The sequence below is a fragment of the Xyrauchen texanus genome, chromosome 13, assembly GCF_025860055.1.
Source record: "Xyrauchen texanus isolate HMW12.3.18 chromosome 13, RBS_HiC_50CHRs, whole genome shotgun sequence".
NCBI classification, from domain to species: Eukaryota; Metazoa; Chordata; class Actinopteri; order Cypriniformes; family Catostomidae; genus Xyrauchen; species Xyrauchen texanus.
Genome location: NC_068288.1, coordinates 11,547,985 through 11,572,712, shown reverse-complemented (window position 1 = coordinate 11,572,712; position 24,728 = coordinate 11,547,985). Strand labels below are relative to the sequence as shown.

The window sequence follows — 24,728 nt, the reverse complement described above, 5'->3', positions numbered from 1 at the left end:
TGCTACAGGAAGTGTGGGGTGAAATGTCACCTGAGTATCTGGACAAACTGCCAAGTGTGTCTGCAAAGCTGTCACTGCTGCACATGGAGGATTTTTTGATTAACTCGTTATTTTATTTTATTTTTTTCAAATTGTAATAGTAATTTTTTTCATCAGTAATGATCACAAATTGTGATCAGGTGAATTCCACTTTGGTGTATAAATGTACCAATTTATTTCCATAAGAGCAAAATCTGTACATTATTCCAAACCGTTAGCCGTGTGTGTGTGTGTGTGTGTGTGTGTGTGTGTGTGTGTGTGTGTGTGTGTGTGTGTGTGTGTGTGTGTGTGTATATTTAAAAAAAAAAAAAGCACTAATTGCATTTAAATGCTGGGCATCGATACAGATTTGCTATTCTGATATTGAATTGATTTTGAATCTGATTAATTTTGGTATATTTCTTTTTATAATGCCCATTTTGCTCACATAAGCAGTTTAAAGAAACAAATTACAGGCAATAGAACAAATAAAAACAAAAGAACAACGATACAAATTAAGAAAACAGTACTTGAACACTTGATACTGCATTTAAAAAGTTAAAGCAAACATTCAGATGTTTAAAAAATTTGTGAAAAGCTGTGCAGAGGCTCATGGCATGTAAGAGCTGTTTGCTCACTGGTACCCAGGTTCAACTCCGACCTACGTTATGTCCCAATCCCTCTCTCTCAATCCTACTTCTCTGTTGGTAGGCAAAAAGCCCAAAAAGAAAATTAGAAAAAAGTTATCCAGACAAGAGCAGTGAATGGTTTTCTTGTTATTGTATGATTTAAAATATTAGCCACAAACTATTCAGTGGTAGCCGGCTGGTCTGTTAGACTGCAATTTACGCTGTTTTTCTCTCTTTTTTTTTTTTTTTTTTTTACAAATCTTCTTTTTCCCCCCACTGTTAATTTTTACTTTAGACATAATTGTCTATGTTTAACAAGATAAAAATTTGTACAGAATTGTAGTGTATATTACTGTTTAGGTGTGCGTTACCACAACTTTGTGAGGCTCTCAGAGCACAAGTGCACATAAAACATGCACACACAAGCCACATGTCAGTCGGTTAAACAGTGTGCTGGTACCAAAATGTGGAAATAAAGCTTGATCTTAAGTTTCTGGTTGTGGGGACGAATGGTTAAATAGTTGATGCACCCAGTCTGCGATCAGTTGATTTAGTGTGTGCACCAACATGACTGAAAACTGTTAGTTGGTAATTGTGCACAGATTGCCAACTGCAAGTCGTGTAGTGCACGCTGAATCAGTCTGAATTATTTAGATGGCCAACTTGCAGGCTAAATCAACCACTAACATTTTCTTCAGAGAATGTAAAAACCTGGTTTGCTCTTGTCATTTCACCATCAGAATAAAGATCGTGCATTGGCTGACCTGGAGGTGCATAACCAGCATCTGAAAGCAGAGCTACGGAGTCTGCAGGATGACCTGACTGTGCAGGAGGAGGAGTTGGCCTACCAGCAGAGGGAGCTAGAGCAGCTTAGACAGCGCTGCAGCCTACAAGAACACAATCCCAAACACAACCACCACTTTCTGGACGGCCTGTCCAGTGACCCATCCCTCTCTTCCCCAGAGGCATTGCGGAGGATGGACTGCAGCGAAGACCGCCCCTCTCGCCTGCACGCATCTCACCTCTCTGAGCTCAGCGCACTACACAACGCCAGCTTGGAGCTCCACAGCAAGCCCTCACCCATGGAGCAGGACATAGAAAGACCACAAGCCAGACAAACGTTCATCCCACTTGCAGAGACGGACCGACCTAGCACACACTCTCCATCACTATGCTCGCTCACTGTGTCAGAACACCTCTCTGCGCTTGACTCGCTGGATGCAGATAAGGTCAGTACAACTGCAACTGTTAATGAATGTCTTTTGTTCGCACTTGTAATAGGGATGTTCAAAACTACATATTTAAATAATCTAGTAGTCATCATGTTGTTTTAATGACTAGTCAACTTGTCAATCTTTATATTTCACCCCAAAACAAAAATGGTCTATTTACTCAACCTAAATGTCACTTGAACCACTTATAAGTTTCAAACAGTACAACTGTAAAAAGAATGTTCAAAAAGTCTTCTCGTGGCTCTTTGCCATTAAGAAAGTGAGTAGTAACTCTGGTTTGTCAAGCTCCAAAATGAACAAAACCAACATTAAACCACAGTAAAAGTAGTCTTGATCATTAGACACCGATCAGCCACAACATTAAAACCACCTGCCTAATACTGTGCATTTCTTCCTCGTGCCACCAAAACAGCGCCAACCCACATCTCAGAAAATGAGATTATATTGTGCAGAGTGGTTATCTGAGTTACCATAGACTTGCTGTTCAACCAGTCTGGCCATTCTCTGTTGACTTCTCATCAACAAACTGCCGCTCACTGGATGTTTTTCTGTTTTTGGCCCCATTCGGAGTAAATTCTAGAGACCGTTGTGTGCAGGGATGTAGTGGAGGCTAAACGCACGTAAACGCCGTTTACGCACCTCCCAAAATCCGGAAATAGCGTTTACCCACCTCCAAAGTGGATTTATCCACCTCTAAATTGCGTTTATCCACCTCTAAATAGATAGTTCCTAAGCCATTTTAAATTAAGCTTATTTCGTTTTAGTTTCATATTGTTCATTATTAGTTTCATAGGTTGTTAAACCTATAAAACGAAGTCTTTCATAATGCGCTGCTGCCAGTGTTTCCCATGCGCGTGCATCGATATTGACTACTACCAGCTATATACAGCGTGCTGACCTCAAAAATCCAGCTGTATTCTAACAATAACTTAGCTCTCCTTATTGGCTCCTTGCATGCTGGCTAATAAGTAATAACTGACAGTGCTGTGTTGGACAGATTTATGCAGCGGTGTTCCATGACGGAGAGAGAGCGCGAGAGGTACGGGTGAGAGAGAGAGAGAGAGGGACGAGCGAGAGGTAGCCTAGTGCTGCGCGAATGCGCTACGGCTCTCTGCAATCAAATATGATTTTAAATAGGCTTAGTAAAAAATAAAAAATAAATCGAAAATCAATGTGTGGCGGTCTGTGTTGATATTGATATCTGAATATAATCTGTTAAATTTATGTGTTTAGAACCACTGTATATTATTTTGTGTTCAAAATGGAACTTATATTGTCTTCTGTTAATTACAGAAACTGAGTTTTCTTAAAATTAAAATATGTGGCACCAGATTCATTCTTCTGTCGTTAATCTGCACTATTTTACTATCTAAACTATTTTGATAATCAATTAGTCAGGTTGAGTCATTTTTTAAGACGAAAGTAAAAACTTCTTTGATTCCAGCTTGTTAAATGTGAATATGTTCTAGTGTCTTCTCTCCTCTGTGACAGTAAACTGAATATCTTTGAGTTGTGGACAAAACAAGACATTTGAGGACGTCATCCTCCAGGGCTTTTGGGAAACACTGATCCACATTGTTCTGACATATTATAGACCAAACAACTAATTGATTAATCGAGAAAATATTCAACAGATTAATCGACTATGAAAATAATCCCAAATCCCTAATCATTATGTACAAGTGCATTGCATTGGAAGCCCTGGATATAAGCCTCCCTCTCTATCTCTCTTAAATATTTTTGTTCTCTCTGTTTTGTCATTTAGTAAACTTTATAGATTTCAACCATATTATTCCTTCTTGGATCTCTTTAACAAGAACTTAGATTAATGTATGAATTGAATAGTGATTGTGTGACCTATGATGAGGGAACAACAGTGATACCTTTGGTAGTACCATCAAATGATAGCCTATAGCGATGTCATCAGGATACACCTTACCGGGTGACCACGTCGTGGTCCACCAGAATTTATAGTTTACCCACCTCTTTTTTTACCACTACACCTCTGGTTGTGTGTGAAAATCCCAGGAGATCAGCAATTACAGAAATACTCAAACCAGCCCCTCTGTCACCAACAATCATCCATGTGATTATCTAATCAGCCAATCATGTGGCTGCAGTGCATTGCATAAAATCATGCTGAGAATGTTCACATCAACCATCAGAATGGGGGAAAAATATGATCTCCATGATTTGGAATGTGGCATGATTGTTTGTGCCAGAGGGGCTGGTTTTAGTTCAAAGTTCATACATTCATGCTGTGTGATATAAACACAGAAATTTGAGTCACTTTCAAGTAAAATTTATTTATGGACTGAGTATGTGGAACCTGATGCATGCTTTTAACATGGGAGAACCCTCTCAGGAAAGTTGTCTCTAAATTCATCATCCCTTTTACAGCACAACTGTTAAAATAAATAAAGCTAATGCAAAAATTACTTTTTGTTATTTGTTCTTTCAAATAACATTGATCAATGGCAAAATAATGGTATAGAAGTTATATAAATAGCTGTTGTGTTTTTAAGGTTCATGAATTAGAAAATCTGGATGTAACATCTCGTTCTCCACATGGCTCCACGTCTCCTGTGTCTGTGCCGGAGTGGGTCAGCGATGGATACGGTAGCAGTGAGTCATGTGTTTGTGTCTACATGCATTTGTTAAAAAGAGACTGCATGTGTGAAATGTTACATGGATCATTTCCCTTTCTCAATCTGAAGTGTGTGTTTGTGTGTAGATGTGAGCTCTGAGTTGGAGGCCATGCTGAAGCTTGAGTTTGAGAATACAGAGCGTTTGGATGCTCATTTTGTGGAGTATCTGCGCTGCAGAGGAATGTCACCTGCTGAAAACACAGACAGTGCTGCGGGCAGCATGCACGAGAGTCATGAGCACCTCACACCAGAGCTACAGGTAAACACAAACATCTTCACAATGCTGCCCAGAACATCTAAAGATGACAAAGTACTGATTTGAAGTGATTTTCACTGTATATTTGTGCGTGCCTTTTGTGTAAAGGCTATGTTGAAGCGTGTCTACCAGGAGAGCTGCAGAATCTTATCCTTGTCCCATCGCCCCACCCCATCTGGTCAGTCCCGTCCAGATTCGGAGCCTGCCCTGCCCGCCTCCTGGCAGAGGGAGAGGCGGGCCTTACAGGAGACCATCCTGTCACTCAGAGAACTGCTCTGCAGGATGGCTGACAGGGAACCTAGGGTGAGGATTGGCTGTTAATTGATCACCAAACCCGATCTATTGTAGATCCATAATTTATAGAGAAACTCATTGCTGCCTTAATGTTGTTATTATATAGTCACGACTTGAAGGTGCTCTCAATATTTTTTCTTTATTAAAATGGTTTTCTCTGTAGAGTGACAGAAAGTCCTTCAAGTTAAATGTTCTGTGCTTGTGTGTGTGTGTGTGTTAGACCGACAGTAGGGATGTGGACTGGAGGCATGAACTGTTGCAGGCTGTCCGCGGTGTGTTTGACAGTGAAAGGGAGTGGCTTCACTGTCAACTTCAGGCTGTCATGGGAGCAAACACTCAGATAGACCACACCCTTTTGATGGACCAGTTGCAGAAACTGTTTCAGAAACAGGTATGGAGTTGCCATGCATGTTCATTTTCTGAACAAAATATATTAACAGAGCTTTTCTGTTATCGTTGCGCTTTATCCATGCATTCCTCTTTTAGGAGGAGCAGCAAAGGAGGTCATTAGAGCAGTTGTTTAGCGCAGACTGTCACAGTCTGTTGGCTGAGGTGCGCAATCTGCATGAACAGTTGCATGCAAGCACGCAACAGAGCCAGGAACAGCTGCAGATTCTGCAGGATTCCCTGCACACTGCAAAAGAACAAGGCACACAAACACAACACCAGCTGCATGGAGAAAGTAAGCTCTGTTGATTCTGCTCTGCTATCCATTTCCCTGGTCTGTTTTTGTTGGTTTTTCACTAGTGGTGTAGTTTCACCATTACAGATGTTGGTTTTCCTGTCTTTGCAAAAGCAGATTTTATTTATGTGTGGATATATTTGTATAGTTGAAGAGCTGGAGCTGCAGCTGGAGCAGGAACAGACGCTGTCTCATGAGCTGCGCTCCACTCTGGAGGCTCGTGGGGTGGAGCAGCAGAGACGGCTAGAGGTGGAGCTGAAGGCGGTTTCAGAGCTGAAGGTGGAGCTAGAGGAGACCACACTTCAGCTTCAGTCAGCATTCAATAATCAAGAGGAATTAAGAAGCCAGATTAGCAAGCTCAGGTACAGAAAACATTCATACATGGAACATGTATTAGTGATGCACTTACATGAAAATTCTTGGCCAAAATGGAAAATTATTATTTTAAATTAGACTTTGTTTGGACAAATAACCATCCTAAATGTTATTATATGAGTGTAAATTCTATTTATTTATTTATTACGTTTTTAAATTGTATGTGTCTCAAGGCTAAAAGTGGAAAATGTGGAGGCTGAACATCAGGCCTGCTTCCAGGCAGTGAAGAAAGAGCAGACTAGAGTGCAAAAACTGCAAGAGGAGCTTCATCAGCAGAGACTCAGCAACCAACAGACAGTTGAGCAAAGCCACCACGCACAGCAGGTGAAACACACTTTTGATGTAGTACCATCCACAGTTTTCCTGTTTGCTTCTTGAGACACAAAACAGAAAACTGGCAATGTAAAAACTACCAAAATGAGCGTTCCCGACAGAGAATAACTTTAGGTTCCTCGCGTTACTCCAGTTCTCTGAAAACAGTGTGAGATATCTCGCTATGAGAAAACGTATCAGCATATCCGATCCTGGAAGCACCAATGACCCCACGGATGTCAGTTGACAGACCAATCAAAGCAGTGATATGGGAGTCGAACCTGCTTCATATAAGACGCTGCCAAAGGACCCTTCATTCTCCGCATATCTCTTCTCCATGCAACTGCAAGGTGGGAAGTGTGGTGAGATACCTCACTCCTGTTATTAGAGAACCAGGGTTACATGAGTAACCTAAAGTTCTCTTTCTAACATTAGTTTGATATCTCACAATGAGATATAGCCAACTCCTTTATTGCAGATATGCTGTCTGAAGCAGTCCCATCAACTGACTTGTAGTGTCCAATGTAATAGGCCCAATTCATTTCCCAGTGAATGGATCGGGGAAAACAAGAACACTCTTGTGCTTTCACTGTTATAATTCTGTTTTTTTTTTTACAAATCGGCAGATTGAATACCCACACTAAGGACATAATGAGTCAATGACGGATGTAATGTCCTGTCTAGAAAATCAGACAAAATTGCGAGGCGACACCCAACTCGCAGCCGCTCATATGTCCTGGAAACGCCCCTAAACAGCGCCCACGAGGTAGCCATGCCTCTGGTTTAAAGAGCTGTCAAGCTCTCCTGAGGTCACAATCCCAGGCTGTTATAACTCAATATAATAGCTTCCACTAACCAATGAGGCACTGTCATGATATGGGTCTGTCTTTATGAGAATCGGCTCGCAAAACGAAAAGCTGATTACTCCTCAATGTTTTTTGTTTTTTTTCCACGTACAAGCATACGAACTGGACACAGACAGTTAAGTCTACCTCTAAGGAAAAAGGCAGTGAGTGAAAAGACAACCATTCCACCGGCTTCCAGCTAAGCGTGGAGATGCTCACTTTAGGCACAAAGGTTGGATTCACTCTCAACAAATCCACAGCAAAGTGCATCCAAATAAGCATGGAGTTCGTTTTACGGTTGTCAGAGCCAATAACAAACTGCCTTTAGTGAAAGGAGCTTCAATTCTATACTTTCAGTTGGCTCAAAAGGAGGCTGAGAAAATTTTTCAGAATCACTGACAGATCCCATGACCGAACTAATGGTTTTGACACCCTGTTCAAAAGTCAAGCACCCTTCATAAACCTGCAAACAAGCGTTGACCTATTGTATTCGAGTCAATTACCACATGACAGGCCGATATGGCAGCAAGATAAACAATAATGGTAAAAAAAAAATGTTTTTAGATAAAGTTGCCACGAAACAAAACAAATGGAACAATGTGTCTGTGTGCACTCCATTGCTCAAACACACTCCATTTTCGATCATACACAGTGCATTCAGGCAGCCCTCCTGCTTTGAATAGTCTCAATCATCCTTGGTGTTAAACCTGTGACACTTAAAATTAGCTTCTCATGGGCCGGAACCATAGAGCTATTCAGTCCAGGTGGGTGTGAAATATTTCCCTCTGTGCTTGTTTAGCAGGAGGGGCCAAGGCTGGCGGCAAAGGAGATTAATTATCTCCGCCAGCCACAGTTTCCCTGTCCATTTCGGGTTGATCAGTATGACTGATTTGAACGTATTCACTTACCCTTCTTAGAGTTGGAACGATTAGACTCCATGTAATTTGTAAAGTAGTGCGTTTGGCCAAGGATGTGCTTGAGCAGGGGTATTCAATTAAAATTCAAAGAGGTCCAGTCTCTATATTTCCTTACCAGCAAAGGTCCGTATAATAATAACTTATACATTAAGTATGGCTATGAATTAATATAATTGTTTTTATTTGTTTTTTTGGAATAGTTATAATTTTTCACATTGGCAGCAGTAGTATTTTGTAAAAGAAAAAACGAATCTAGTCAAATTATTCTCTTCAAACTGGGCAGGGATGAGGACATGGGGGACTCCAAAGTTATTTAAATATCTAAAATTAATATCTCAAATTAATCTAAAACTTTTTAGACAGATAAAACATCCAAAGGAGCCACGTTTACTTGATTGCTGCTTACCTTAAAATAACTGCAATAACTAATAGTAGAGTAAATCAGTTTTTATGCGTGCCTCATGTCTATAGCGGGGGAGAGAGGCAGCACACAGAGCGGGAATGAAGCACGTTCAGTGCAAGAGAAAGATATTCGATGATATATTGCTGATAGCCCATGAGTGCTTGTTGTGTGTCCAGCTCTGAGTGTTAAGCTGCTCGCTTGGGAAAGGTACAATGCAACCGTTGTCATTTTGTCTCATGGTCTGGATGGAACCAAGCCGGGGTCCAGACCTAGACTGCGATCTGCTAATTGGTGACTGCTGCACTAGAGCATCCACACCCATAGGAGCACCGTCTCTTGCCAGAGAGAAGAAAAGTGGGCAATGAGCGTTTTCATGTGATGCAAAGAGATTTATGGCCGCTCGCCCATATCTCTCCCACAGCTGACTCTCCAACTGAGGATTAAGTCTCCATTCTCCCTACAGATGATTCCCTCCCGTATTTATCATCCCTGGAACGTGCATCGAATCGTGCGTTCCATTTCAATAAGATCCAACTCTCCCTGGACAGGAGAAGGGGACTTATCCAATGCACTGTCCGGTCGGGAAGAGGATCAGCAGGGAGAATGGCATCCTCCTCCCCATCTTCCTTCAAAAGTTGATCACCATCTTAATCCTCCTCTTTCCTTATTCAAAGAGTGGAGGAAGGTCAGGAGAGACCTCATCCATCAGATCCCCCCAGCTGCGCTGTTCCTGAGGTTGGGGAGGGGGTTCTTTCTCCATGGACGGCAGATGGAAACAGGGATTCCCATTCATGCCTGCGACCCCACACCCTCCAAAACGTGCAGCACAAATTGAGAGCAGTGAGGGCAACACTCAGGATTAGCAAGTGTGGCTTGTACGTGTCTGACCCCCAGACAGGCAATGCACAGTGGGTGGGTATCCTTCATCAATCCATATGCTCATGGGCAGGAGGAGTCCTTTCCCTTCACTCCGACGCTTGAAGATTTCACCAAAATGTGCCACTTGTTTTAGTGATACTCTTAAAAATGTGATCAGTCACACCACAACAACATGCTGGAGAGTATAAATCTATATCGGCTTTATATCCAGTTAAGACGGCAGAATAAATATTTATCCTTACAGTAAATAATCCTCACAGAAGAATAATCGCCCTCTGCGACGGACCTAACCGTTCATCTAACGAGCCGTTAACACCACTCCACTGCAGGCCCTTATGAGGATTTCTTCAAATGATCTTCAAGCGGAAGAGAATGAGACTGAAGATTGGACCTTTGGCTGTGTTTTGTATGAGGGAGGAGGGCCTCCATTATCACTGCTGCGATTGGTCTGTCAACTGACAGCTGTGGTGTCATTGGTGCTTCCAGGATCGGAGAAGGCGTTGTGAGATACCGAACAAAGAGAACAACAATTTTAAGTGTTAGAACAGTGTTGTACAGTTGTTGGCTGTGATAACAACTTAATTAAACTTGGGCAATAGCTTTGTGATGCACTTTTGAAAGACTGTCATCGCTACTTTGATGTTTTTTGCAGTTTATGAACTTTGCAAATGTTAAGTGTATACTTTTTAGAACTAGCGGATATCAGAAATTAATCAATGGCAATAGATGCCTATTAGTTTTATATATAAATTTTTATATATATATATATATATATATATATATAACTTTCTTATACCACATGGGGATTTGTTGAATCGAAGTGTTACTGCATTGACAATATTTACCAATATTTTTATACTCCAATGCATTTTTCTTTGCAAAAAAAAAGTAAATTGCAGAAATGAGCCCCTTCAGCACAAACATAGTGTTTCTGTCAACCTGTAATATCTACACAGTAGAACTACTTTCAATTCCTATACCAGCAAAGTTTCCCTTGAAATCCACCCAAATTCTTACATGGGTGTGGTTGGTGTTCAAAAATGCATACTTTTGTTTGTTTTATGCATGTTTTTATTTTTTTTATGTAGTCATTGCACCTGGCTTTGAAAGAGCAAGCATCTCATCTCAGTCAGCTTAAATTGGCTCTGGAGCAAGAGCATGTGACCATCAGTAACCTCCGCTCAGAGCTCCAGATTGAGCAGTCTTGTTGCGAAGCTCTGCTGGCCCAGGAGCAGGAACGTACCGAACTTGCAGTCTCTCGCCTGGAGCAGGAGCGTTCTCGAGCGGCAGAACTCTCTGATTCGCTATCCCGTCAAGCCCAGGAGCACGCACGTCGCTTAGAGGAGGAAGCACGCAGACAGGAATCAGCCAGTGCCCATGACAGGAAGTTCATTCAGGATCTACAGATGCAGTTAGAGCAGGAGAAACGGCAGGGCGAAGATCTAACAGCCATGTTGGAACGTCTGCAAGGACAATTGCTGGAAAAGAATCACAGGGATGCTCAGGAGGCAGAGCAGGCAGCACACAAGGAGCAGGAAGAAGCGAGGAGGCTCCGTGCTGCTCTGGAGGGCCTGCAGGCTCAGAATATGAAGGTGGGGTGCGCCCTAGAGGCAGAGCAAGAGAGAGCCACTCGGTTACAAGCAGAGTTGGATGGAATGATGGAAAAGATGAAAGCTGTGAAAGAGGAAAGAGTGAGGGACGAGCAAATGGAGAGGCAGGAGAAACGAGAGCAAGTGGAAAAGGAGCGACGCCACGAACACACAAACGAGAAAGTGGTGAGATGAAAAAAATAAAACGTATGTTTTCTTAAAGGTATAAACTTAAAACTTTGAAAAATCTGTCACAGTGTCGTTCCATATTCGCAGGACTTTCTTTTGTGGAACATACAATAATGCTAGCGACTGACAGATAGTGTATGATGACTGCTAACATTCCACCCAACATCTCTTGAGTTCCATGATAGAAAGTAGATGACAATTTTAATTTTGGGGGGGGGGGACTTTCTTTTAAACCATTTTCTGATGTCTGCATGAGCATCTAGAGCACATTGCATCTCAACATTCCGGGTGGTCTTTTTTTTGTTGTTTTTGTTTACCCACAGTTGGAACTGGAGTTGTTGCGTCAAAGGGATCAGCAGAGATTGAAGCAGCTGCAGGAAGAGAAACGGCTCACATCAGAACGCCTGCAGAGAGAGACTCACTCAAATGGCTTAAACGTAACCCAGAACATCCTCAAAAAACAATCACAGGTAGCATGCACACATGTAGCTTGGACTACATGAAGTAAACAAACAAAAAACAAAATTCATAATTTACTTACCCTCATGTTGGTCCAAACCAGTATGACTCTGAGAAACTGAAAAGGAGAATTTTTGACAAGTGTTTCTATGGCTCTTTCCTAGGGCTTTGGACAAAAGATTTGGAAAAAAATAAAATAATAAAATTTGAATTGAGCAATATCATAAACATAAAAAAAAGAAAAAACGTGTGATTCCTTTTTACCAAAATTAAACCATGTTTGCCCATACTCTACTGCTGACTGGAAGTACTGGAAGTAGAAAGGGTATTCACACACTTGAGTCCTCCTTAAAAAAAGAACCAAATTAAATAAATAAAACACCCTCATGTTGGTCCAAACTTGTATGACATTCTGTGGAACAGAAAAGGAAAAATGTTGAAACATTGTATGGCTCTTTCCTAAGTCTTATAAAAACAATTTTGACATGATCCATCCCTCCCTCCCTCCCTCCATCCATCCCTCCCTCCATCCATCCATCCCTCCATCCATCCATCCATCCCTCCCTCCCTCCATCCCTCCATCCATCCCTCCATCCATCCATCCCTCCATCCATCCCTCCCTCCCTCCATCCATCCATCCATCCATCCATCCCTCCATCCATCCATCCATCCCTCCATCCCAAATTAAACCATGTTTTCCCCCATTCTCTACTGCTAACCGGAAATACTGTTCTAGAAACACTTTTACTTGGTCCTCTAAAAAGATAAAACCGTGAAACACAGAGGAAAGAAACATCACAAAGCATCTGTCTGCTGTTTAAATGTATTTATTTTTCCTCCAATTTATGAAAGGGTCAACTATCTTTTGATCATTATTTTATATGAATATTATAATATTAATATTATTGTAATAACATTATTATTTTATTTATTTTAGAAATCTTTTTTTTTTTTTTAATTGTAAAATGATGATGCTGCTGATTAATATTCTAATGTACTTGCTCATGACATTGCTATGCAGTCCGGGAAACCCTGAAGTCTTTATTTTTTTGGCTGAAATTTTCATGGCAGAAAACTGAAGGAACTTGAGTATCAGGGTTCCCATGCATCGTGGAATTTTGCAATGCCAATGCAATTCCAGTCATGTAAAAAAATGTCCTGGAAAATAATTATTTTATTATTAATATTTAATAAAACGGCTTGACTCTGATGCTAGCAAGGTTTCCGTTACATGTACAAAAACATGGTAGCTCGGGACTCTGAATAGGAGTCAAAATACGAACTGTCCGTATTTATGAAGATTTTTAATACATTATTACCTTATGTCAGTGTATCCAGATACTACAGTAAATACATTCACCAAATAAAAACCCAGCTAAGACCTAAACAAACGAGTCATCTTTACTTTCTGCAAAGCAAATTGGCATTTCTTTTCTCTTCATAATAAATGTTTTCAATGTTTATTGTGCACACCTCCTGCTTGCTGGCGTGACAAGTTCGTAAATTCGCCCCATGTGACGCTTACTGCAAGGCTTGTCTTGTGGAGGGCAAAGCGCCACTTAACGCTGGTGTTGGGCAAAGCGTTGACGCCTTGACTTAACTCATGTGAAATGCACTGTACAATGATGGAAGGACATTTATTAAACTCCCACGCATCCACTGGCTGCAGCTCGAGAACTGGACATGCCCTCCCGCACAACACATCCACTGGCCTTAGCGTGAGAACCAAGCGGGACTGGCCCTCCTGTGCAGCTCTGACAAATACATTGAAAACCTTAAACGCTCTGTGCAAAGCTCTTTGAAACCAGATTAAACAGCCCTGAAATTCTAAACGGCAGTGATGAGGTAAACTGGAAATCATTTTGTCATTCACAATAACTACGTTTCCATCCAAGGATTTTTTGCGACAAGTTTTAGCGCATCAAAATAAGCTGATGGAAACATTATAGCTAAAATGTCACAAATGTCGACATCATATTTTTTGCGTTTAACTCTAGCCCATAAACTATGTTGATACATCAGATGTTGCGAAAAAATGGGTTGGAAACGCTTTTTGTCGATAAAATTGGCATTAATGCAAAAATTGTGTCACATGACAGAGTTTGCCCCAATCGTTAGTCTGTGTTACCATGACGACAGTATTGAAAGCCAATTTATTGTACATAATTATGGATTGATCTTTACAGCATATAGAGCCGATCCGCAAACGTGACACTTCCAAGTTCCAGGAGTGCAAACACCAATATCTCGTTCATGTTTAACAAATGAATGGCCACTGTTTACGATTAATATAGAGCCATCCGTTTATTTATTAAAGCTGCTTTTCCACACCATACAAAATAATAGACGGCAGTCACGGAATTAGCCCACAGTACAAAAAATATATAATTTCTGTGCATAAAGATGTTTTAAATGTAAAAATAAATACACAATACTGGATGAAAAGATCAGCGTTTTTTTTTTTTTATTTATTTATTTTTTTTAAATTACAGCCAAATTCTTTTAAATTATTGTTTAGTCTGCTTTTGCTAAAATGCTGGCAAAATCCCCTGTATTAAATAAAATAAATTACCAAACGAAATAAGCATCAAATTAAAAACAAATTAACCTCAAAACCAAAAGATTTCCAAAAAAAATATTATGTTTATAAATAATATCTATATATTTTTATATGTTAACAAAAAGTCTCAAAGCCCCCCAATCAGTGTTAAACTCGGTTTAAAATTAAGGAGAGTACCTGGACTTTTTTTTCTTCCTTCCACTTAAAGCACTGCATCTGCACTGCATTTAATTGCATCTCCAGAAGTGGTCCCTAAATCAATTAATGAAACTGAACGTATTTGTGAAACAGAAGCAAGCCATACCAAAATAACATTTAGTTTTGCAGCTAATTCTGCACAATTTTGTAGATAATTGTCTATACTTGAATCATAAAAATGGCTTAAGTTGGTGCTTTTAGCTTTTTCTTAAAAATATTTTTTATTTTTTTTTAAACCCGGAAAACATGTTCGTGGATCTGATTTTCTCAGCTTTTCGGCCCTCGTGAGTTTGCATCCCTGCGAGTTGTAAACTTTAGACAATGATGATGGTCAGACCACTGATTTTATTTACTTATTTTTTAATTCCCGCTGGATCTTAGTGTGGTGATTCGGCCTTAATACCTCGGGATGTGAATTAACATGTAGTATTTGGAATACACAGAATCTAGTTATAAAAATGGCATTAGCAATAAAATGCAGAATGTCATGGAATATGACACATTTGGATGAAAATGAATGTTTGAATGTACAATTAATGAAATAAAAATTGTGAAATGTCCTTGTGTGATAATTAAATCAGGGGCATTTTTTTTTTGTTTAATTAAGTATATAACCTGCAAGTGATGTGCGCTTTAGAATTAATGTGTAGAGACGGTCGCTCATACACTAAAAACACCATGATCATCATGAGCGCTCTTGTGTGTGAAATGACAGAGACAGAGAGCACTCTGAAGTGTGCAGCACATGCATTGAATTTAGCTTTACGAGGATTAATAAGCACACTGGCCCATGTAGCCAACTACTTATCTGGGGGTGAGAAACTACCAACAAGTATGCACAAACACCAAAATTAAAGCTCTATTTAAATGGACACATGCTTTTGTTTAAAAATGACACTTGATGGGTGCATAAAATGTCCTGGAAATTGTTCCTTGAAAAGTGAGGGAAGCCTGGTAGTGAAATGCTCATCTTCCTTTCTGTCCACAAAAACCTAGTGGCTTGGTTATTTCAGATTTGTATATTAACTATTATCTAGCTGCTAAACAATTGTGAAATTTAGCAAATGTGCAATTCTAAAATTAATCTGGAGCGCTTCAAATATAATGCACTCAGCAACTGTTTGCACACCGAACCAAACTCGTAGCACATCTGTCAATCGAGGCACCAGAACCGCTCTGAAACCACTGAAAACACATGTGTAATGCACTGATCCGGTTTACATGTATTTAAGAAAGCACTACAGACAAAACCGCTGCGCAAATAAGCAGAGCGGACAGCGCAGTCAGACTGTTTATTTAATTTAAATGACAGCCCTCACAGTTTGATTATTGTTATTCTAAATAATTGTATAATCCTCAACTAAAAGTCTGTTGCAATTAATTCTTTTTATTGCCTCTAAAATGTATGCTACTTGATATTAAATTCTTGTTTTATAGAATGTTTTGTTTATTGTACAAAACATCACGGCTGTGGCCTCGTGCCAATGGTAGAATCACAGCCCTGCAGATATTTGTAGCAGCAGCACGCTTGCTTGTTATTTTGCTGAAATATTGGATCCTGTATTTCTTAGGACTCTACCTCATCCACTCCCTCTCTAATGGAACGATTGCTGAAGGAGAACTCCGAGTTCTCTGAGTGCCTTGCTGCTTTGAATGAGGAGAAGATCTCTCTCAAACACACTATATCCTCTCTGGAGAGAGAACTGCACAGCCTCAAATGCCAGGAGCAGGTAAGAAATCGATGTTTCCGAACTCTGTATGGAGTAGTATTCAGAAGTGTCAGTTACTGTCGATTATGAACAAAACAATAGTTATTTAACTCTTTCACAAACCAAGATGGAGCTTCATTTTTAACTTTGATTGGTTATGGGTAGCATTTTGGGTGTTATCTTACAGCAGTTTGCGTAAACATAGTACACTGAATTTTTGTCTCTCTCTCTCTCTTAGGTGAAGTCTCCTGCGCTTATGGAGCAGAGCATGTTATCAGAGAAACTGGCCTGGCAGAGGGAAAAAGCAGCTCTTCAGGCTGCATTACGAAAGGCAGATTCTGGTCTCTCAAAGGTCACAGCTAGCAATGAAAACAGACTCATCTCCGACCTCTCAAACAACAAGGTAAAGGCCTTTTTATAGAGTTTCACATTATAAAAGCCTTGCCTTTTATGTGTCAATCTTCTGTGTTTTTTGGATTGGTCCAGCTAATAAAGTCTTTAACTTGTTGAGGGCTTTTCAGAGTAAATTCTACATGAACATGTGAATATAGGATGCACAAGGCTTTAATTTTATGTACTAAACATAAGGTCATGAGAGAGGATAGGTCAAAACTCAGTGTCCATATAACGCATTGCATGCTCAGTGTATTTACAATATCACTATGAATTGCAATGTCTCAAGCTGCTCCAGAATATACTTACATATGAAGGACATTGGTATTACTCACTACATTCTATCTCGGTACTGAAAAGGATATGGTGGCGTACGAATATATGCACTTTAAAAGCATTTTTCCGTCCTGCTCCGTGTCGTAGGTGCAGCGGCTCTATGAGAGATACCTGCGAGCGGAGAGTTACAGAAAGTCACTGGTGTATCAGAAGCGCTATCTGCTGTTGCTGCTGGGAGGCTTCCAGGAGTGCGAGCAGGCTACACTTTCGCTTATAGCTCGTATGGGTGCACAACCAACGTTGAGCCAGTCACAAGTGTCCAGACCCCTAAATCGCTTCAGAACATCCGTTAGAGTAGTCATCGCCATCTCAAGGTAAGGAAAATGGCTAATACAGCACATACAGCTAGACTGCATTTACTATACATGCCCTTAAGACCCCCATGTGACTGCTGGATGCATTTTTCATTTCCCTATTTGATTCATAACTATTAGCACCTAATAAAAAACTTAAAAAAAAAATAGTATTTGTAATATTTTTGACCACAGGGATAAGTTGTGAAATTAAGTAATACCAAGCTATTAGAACGTTTTTAGAATTGTTTTCATCAGATAGTTTGTGTCGAGGAGAGTTGGTTATTCATGTTTTTGAGACATTATAGACATTACAGCTGATTTTCTATGAAGCTGAATTGATTCTTATTAAAAGTAATGGCCAGCATCAAATCACTGACAACCATATTCAAATTTTGCATTATACAATTCTGAATCTATGTACTGATTATCATTATCCCATGTCTGTCAAACATGTTGATCATCTGCAGCCTGAAACTGAACTTTTGGTTGGATTTTAGGATTGAATGCACTTGGCTTCATAGAGAGCTATAGGATACACCCTCCCTCCATATTTAGTGAATTACTTGACCTCCAGTGTGCTGTCTATCTGCACTGGTCCCAGTTCAGTTAGAAATGCTCCTTATTTTCATCCTAACTCCATATAAAGCCTCTGAAAGCAACATTTGTCAGCTTTTGCATGAATACATTTATTCTCAATGTGAAAATGCACATTAAATGTATAGGAATGCATTTACTAGTGATAATTGTGAGAACAAAATAAAACGAAGTATATTAAAATGTATATTATGGATCAAACTGACCCACAGATGTTAATGTGGAAAAATTTTCAAAATAGCTAACATGTTTTATCAACTTTTGAAGGAACGCAGTCCTAATTGCATGTTGCACAAAACATGAATGGATTTTTAAAAGCAGTATATCAAATGAAACTAGAGAGAGAATCTTTACAGTCAAACAGGTTTCAATTGAAAATCTTAGAGGTTTCTTACCAGTGGCGCTTTTGTTGGTGATGTGCCAGTAGCCAGCACCAACAAAAATGACAGTGTAGAGTATTGCGAACAGTATTCAGTCGGTTTTAATTCATTTAAATTATGCGTTGTTTATAGCGAATCCAAAATACAACGTCCACAAATGTTAAATAGGCATTTTGACCACCAAGCGCTTGTATGTCAGACAGCCCATAGGTAACGAATTGAGTACTATGTGCTACAAAGACTGACATTGTAACATTTCTAATTTTAGTGTCGAATTGGTGCTGAAGCACCAGGAATTGTTGACATCCTTAGATGGTTATTTCTTATTTTCTGTCCTTTTTTTAGACTAAAGTTCCTCACCAGGAAATGGCAAAGATCTACAAGGAAAATCTCTGTAGGCAGTGCCATGGTTAACGTGCATGGAACAGGACAAAGCACAAGTCAGTCCCTCAATCACTTGTTTAACAGCACCATGATGTATTTATTCAGTTTGTGTAATTGCAGAACACAAGCATTTGGCAGCCCTGGATAATTCTCTTCTCCAGGTTATTAAAATAATTTGTTGTTTATTAGTCAGATTCATACCGCCTTTTCTTCTCTCTCAGTTCGTGCTTTTAGGACTGAAGTGCTGAAGCCACAGCAGACTGGAGCTGCGTTTAACTCTCCACCCACCCGTGATCATGCTTTGACCCAAAGGGGCATGGTCTACCCTCTGGTATCACCAATCAAATCCCCCTTCAGATTACACAATAGGTAAAATGTTTTAGGTTTTAATCGCATCACTGGTGAACAACCAAACATGTTTCTTGCTAGACAAGGTGTATTCAGTGTTGTTCTAGGTTGACAAGAAGTGACGCTTTTAATTTCAAAAATCAGTTTCAATAACTTTTTTTTTTTTTCTTCTTCTGTCGTCATCCAAGAATGTACCCAAGTCCTGTGCTGGGACCAGCTGACCGCTCCTGCGGCTCTTCCCAAGATCAGGAATGCTCCCTCACAGAGTATATTCAACACCTGGAGACAGTCCAGCAGCGTCTCGGAGCTGGTCGTCCTGGTAAGGTGAGGCCAAATGAAATTCAGCTAAAATTACTATCTCGTCTTTTACACCAGTACTTCCAATCTTGGCTGCTTAAGAAAATTAGAAGAGGCTAATGACATAATTGTGTAGTGTTGCATTGAGAGCTATAAATTCACAGCACTTGTTTCATGTTCAATACAAGTTAAGCTCTATCAACAGCATTTGTGGCAAATGTTGATTGACCTCAGAATATAATATTTACTCCTCATATAACTTCATATAATTTATTTTTGCTTTATTTTGAGAATATCTCAGCTATGTGGGTCCACACAATGCAAGTGAATGGTGACAAACTTTGAAGCTCCAAAAAGCACACAAAGACAGCATAAAAGTAATTTGTAAGACTCCAGTGTTTTGTTTTTTTTTTTTATGTCTACCGAAGCATCTAATAGGTTTAGGGTGAGAACAGCCAAAAATATAACTTTCACTGTACATTTTGCCATTTCAGTCTTTAAGCATGATCATGATTTCAAGCTTGATAAAACTTTGATTACTCTTACACTTGGATTCATCTACAATGCTGTGAAAAAGTATTTGCCCCTTCCTGGTTTCTTCTATTTCTGTGTATTTTTCATTCTAAATTGTTTTAGTTCTTAAAACGAGGTATAACATAAAACAAAGGCAAACTGAGTAAACAAAATGCAGTTTTCAAATATATATATATATTTTTTTTATTGAAGCAAAAAAGTTAGATCCATCCACCTTATCATGTGAAAAACTAACTGCCCCATTAATCCTAAAAGCTGGTTGTTCCACCTTTAGCAGCAACAACTGCAACCAAACACTAATGATAACTGGAGATCAGTCTTTCACAGAGCTATGGTGGAATTTTTTTGCCGACATTGGATGGTTTTCAAGCATGAACTACACATTTAAGGTCCTGCCACAGCATCTCAATCAGGTTCAAGTCAAGACTTTGACCAGACCACTCCAAAGCTTTAATTTAGCTTCTTTTGAGCCATTCAGAGGTGGACTTACTCAAATGCTTCGGATCATTGTCTTGCTGCTTAATCCAGTTATGCTTGAGCTTTAATGCACAGACTGATGACCGGACGTTCTCCTTTAGGATTTTCTGGTAAAGAGCAGAATTCATTTTTCCCTCAATTATTGCAAGTCGCTCTGTCACTGAAGCAGCAAAGCATCCCCACACCTTCACTACTACCACCACCACCATGCTTGACCGTAGGCATGATGTTATTTTTGTGGAATTCTGTGTTTGATTTATGCCAGATGTAACGGCACCCCTGTCTTGCAAACAGTTCCACTCTTGACTCATCAGTCCACAGAACATTCACAGTAACTTTTTGCTTCAATAAATAACTTAATTTAAAAACTGTTTTGTTTATTCAGATTGCCTTTGTTTTATGGTAGATATTTCTTAATTCATTTCTTAATTAATAGATTTGTGAATTACTGTACACTAAAGAAACAAAAATGTTTGTTTTGCTGTTCAAAACTAAATGTAAGATTACACAAGATGGTTAGATTCTTTGGGGAAAAGGGTGAATGGATCCAAAACTTTCTATGTCGTCTGACCTTGTCATGTTACAGTCCCCAGAGAGAACAGGAGGCATAGCCTCCCCGATTCGAACTATCAGCAGAAGTGGTTTCTAGAAAATAGAACCTAGCTGTATTTGAGTTGTTTGGCACCAGGGTACACTTGGCCTTATGGTGAGTGATCGTCTGGCCTCATTTCCATATTAACCAGTCACAAAGGAATTAAAAAACAAATTCACTATCTTGTGTGATCAGTCACATTCGGTTTGTTCTTGTTTCACACAGGTGTAGTTGAGTATGTGCACACACTAGCATGCCTGTTCGTCTGCACAAATGCTGCTGTGAGATCTAGTTTCTAATCATATTTTGTGTTTTGTTTCGTAGGTTCATCATCAGTGCTCCCTTATTCCAGAAAATCTGACCGATGAATGATGAAATATCACCAGTGCCAGGCTGTTGAAATTATATATATATTTTTTTTTAACCTTCATAAATTATTTTTATGTACTGTTTTATCCATCTTTATCTTTTCAGCTGAAGTAACTGAAATGATAACATTGATAACCTAAATATTTTTTATATGCTGTATATTTGTATACATTTTACATTTTTGAATTGTCTGAAAAAGTCTATTCAATTCGTCCACTGGAAGCATCTATTAAAACATATGCACTCGAATTTGTGATTTGATTGATGTCACTGTTTAAATGCACATACTTGGACATGTTATGTTATAAATATTTGTATGGACCGTTTCTATAAATTCAATAAATAACTTGAATGTAGATTGAGTTAATTGTGGACTGTGTCATTAAGGTTTTGAAGGACCAGGCTGTCAGGCTTTTCTAACAGTGTCAAGGGGTTTTGAAATAGATCTAGAGTGATTTTTGTTCAGAGGTCTGAACAAAGTTCAGTAGTTTTGCAAGGAGACTAGACAAAACACAATGAGGTTGAATCCCACAAAACTGTCTGGAACATGTGCGTGCGTGTGTATGTAAATTTTTATGTTAAGCTCACCCACCTTTACTATAAAAAAAAAAAAAAAAATTATTATGTGTAAAATTTCTGTGAAATATGACCCTTCGTTAGATTCAAAGGCAAGGGATTGATCAGCATGCGAGAACAAGCAAGTTTTGGTCATGCTCCCTCTTCACTTGTCATGTTGCAATCTGAGCAAAATATCAAATGCCTGATAGATTTGACAATTGTCAATCGGTTATGAAAATCTTCTGTCTACAACATTGTTTGTGTACAATGCATATAAATGAACATTTTAAAAATGCTGTTTGCTACTGTAGTCCAACTCCATTTACTGCTGTGCATTCTATCGGAGTCTGAGAAACATTCAGCTGGCTAAACATATGTCAAATTATAAAGCATCTGTAAAGATGGATTGTTTTTATGGTGATGGGCTTAAAGGTACTGAAAGGAGGCACTGTAATTATCAGCAGAGCCTGGATGGCGCATGCAGGGTTGGGCCTGGATAGTGCTTGGATGGGAGGAGAGTCGCGTGACTCCATGCAAGGGTCGGACGTGTATACTGCACACTTTGCTAGTTTTAAATTCTTTTTGTGTCCTAAACTGGTGAGATTTGATACACTGTTTCATAACTGTTCTATGAAGACAGTATATCAAAGAATTTAAAATCCTCGCACTCTGGAGACATTGAAAGACACTTGCGTGCTCAAGCTGATACTCCTGACAGGGCCGCAGGCCAGGGACTCAATTTGGACTGTGTGGAGGGAGAAATTCAACGTCAACTGTCCAGCATGTCTGTGATGCTGACAAAGGTCATAGCGGACTTGGAGGATCTTGTGGTAATACGTCGATCGATTACGGTGATTGAGACAATATTCTCTGAGTTTGTTACAAAATTGTTGGATGTCGAGAAACAGATCGATTATTCAGAATCATCGGAGAGGGAATTAGCTGCTAACCCGTTAGCGACCAAGACAGACTTGCAGTGTGTCTGGGAAAAGTTGGAAGACCTTGAGAATCGTAATCGGCAAGACAACATCCGAATTGTTCGAATTCCTGAGAACAAGGAAGACCGAGATATGGTTAAACTCCTAGATGAGCTCTTACCGAGTCTGTTCGACATAACAGTCCATAAATTGGTAATCGAGTGAGCTCACAGGATTCTGGCTCGAGATCGACAAAAGGAGACAGGCCCAATCAATTATGGCCAAATTTCTGAGATCATCCATAAGATCTTGTGTGGCACGAGGCGAGGAGCAAAGGAAGGCTTTCTTGGAAGAGTCACAGCATTTTCTTGTTCCCAGACTTTGTGAATACGACAAGAGAGAAACGTGATCGATTCAAGGAATGCAAGAAACTCTTGCAGCAACAGAAAGACGGTCACAAAGTATTTACATGCCCACAAGCTATGTCTTTCATAAATTCATCGGAATGAGTACATAATTTTGGTGATTTTCATGTTGCTCCCGAGTGACCTTGACTCGCTGAACATTCACTTGACTGTCTAAAATAATTAGATCTTTATATTTATAGTTCCACATCTTCGTCTACTGATGAAGATATTAGAAACTTTGTGGGAGCATTAGAACTGCCTAAACTGACGACTGAGCAAAATATTTATCTTGATTCTGAGATAAACGTGGAGGAGCTTGGCGAGTTAATTTAGGCCCTGCCTACAGGCAAGGCTCCGGGGCCAGATGGCTTTGCCGCAACATTTTTTAGATCTTATGCTACAGAATTGGCTCTGCTTTTGCTAGAAGTTAAAGAATGAAAAGTTTCTGTGCCAACCATGACACATGATCAGTCTGATTCTTAAACAGAACAAAGATCCAAGTGAATGTAAGATCCAGTGGTAGCTCAGTGGTTAAGGCTCTGGGTTTATGACTGAAAGGTTGGGTGTTCAAGCCCCAGCACTGCCAAGATATCACTGTTGGGTCCTTGAGCAAGGCACTTGCTTGGGAATACACTGGTTTGGGAATACATTTATTGGATGAAGTTACTACATAAACACCCGGTTGCAGCAGTACAAACAAATTGATTAGTTTGAGATTATATTATGTCTATTTTCTTTCACTTTGCCTTCTCTGTGGCAAATGACAGCCTGGTCCTTTTTCTTGCCACCTCCAGGGGGCAGTCCAGAGGCTGGTTTTTGAAATGTTTAGTTTGTTTAAATGCCCATTTGTCAGGACAGGGTCTGTTTGTCCAATGTATGTTCTCCTTCTGAAACGACACACCAAGACATGTGTCAAGGAGGAAGGCCCAGGCAGTGGGCTTTCTTTAAATAGCCGTCTGTTCACAGCATCTTTCGCTTACGGCCATACCACCCTGAGCGCGCCCGATCTCGTCCGATCTCGGAAGCTAAGCAGGGTTGGGCCTGGTTAGTACTTGGATGGGAGACCGCCTGGGAATACCAGGTGCTGTAAGCTTTTGCTTCTCCTGGATTGGTTTAACTAATACGCGTCCTCCTGCCACAGCTGACATTTTTTTTTATTTTATTCATTCACCTTAGTAAATAGACACCCCCCCCCATCTATTTCCTTCATTTTGCCTTCTCTGTGGCAAATGACAGCCTGGTCCTTTTTCTTGCCTCCTCCAGGGGGCAGTCCAGAGGCTGGTTTTATGTTTTTGGCTGCCTCTTGACAGCAACACACAGAGAAGGAAAGTGCCAACAAAGTGCTTTGCTGCCGCAAAATGAGTTGCACATTTCCCATCGAACGTGTCCAGAGGACTTTCTTTGAGTGGGGAAGGGTTTGCGTTGGCCCAGTGGCTTCTTGCCGTGCGTGGCCCATTGCCCACGCTGAGTCCTCCCTCTTTTAGCAAGCAACGTGGCAGCTAAGGTACAGGTAAGCAGGAAAAGGTAGTGTGTCCAGCTCCAATGTAATTGAATGTGGAGACAGGAGGCACTTCACTTTGGTTGTTGTTTTGTTTAGTTTCTTTTTTTGTTTGAAATGTTTAGTTAGTTTAAAAGCCCATTTGTCAGGACAG

The 24,728-nt window shown here is 40.0% G+C and overlaps 1 protein-coding gene and 1 non-coding gene across 2 annotated transcripts in view; both read left to right on the top strand.

Annotated features, from left to right (window-relative positions):
* The window catches only part of LOC127654326 (pericentrin-like), a 65,191-nt gene extending 43,661 nt beyond the window's left edge, over positions 1–21,530 (top strand). Inside the window, exons 36-52 of the mRNA XM_052141452.1 lie at positions 1,388–1,876; positions 4,405–4,504; positions 4,614–4,786; positions 4,892–5,086; positions 5,298–5,468; positions 5,564–5,759; positions 5,908–6,121; positions 6,308–6,458; positions 10,579–11,265; positions 11,592–11,738; positions 16,057–16,215; positions 16,433–16,597; positions 17,011–17,237; positions 18,539–18,633; positions 18,799–18,946; positions 19,114–19,244; positions 21,150–21,530. Of these exons, the coding sequence (XP_051997412.1) occupies positions 1,388–1,876; positions 4,405–4,504; positions 4,614–4,786; positions 4,892–5,086; positions 5,298–5,468; positions 5,564–5,759; positions 5,908–6,121; positions 6,308–6,458; positions 10,579–11,265; positions 11,592–11,738; positions 16,057–16,215; positions 16,433–16,597; positions 17,011–17,237; positions 18,539–18,633; positions 18,799–18,946; positions 19,114–19,244; positions 21,150–21,193 (3,492 nt within the window). The 3' untranslated portion in view covers positions 21,194–21,530. The remainder of the gene's footprint in view (positions 1–1,387; positions 1,877–4,404; positions 4,505–4,613; positions 4,787–4,891; positions 5,087–5,297; positions 5,469–5,563; positions 5,760–5,907; positions 6,122–6,307; positions 6,459–10,578; positions 11,266–11,591; positions 11,739–16,056; positions 16,216–16,432; positions 16,598–17,010; positions 17,238–18,538; positions 18,634–18,798; positions 18,947–19,113; positions 19,245–21,149) is intronic.
* Positions 21,531–24,050: 2,520 nt separating this feature from the next.
* On the top strand, positions 24,051–24,169 carry LOC127654519 (5S ribosomal RNA). The gene has a single exon (XR_007971952.1). It is a non-coding gene; the product is annotated as a 5S ribosomal RNA (ribosomal RNA).
* Positions 24,170–24,728: the final 559 nt, after the last annotated feature.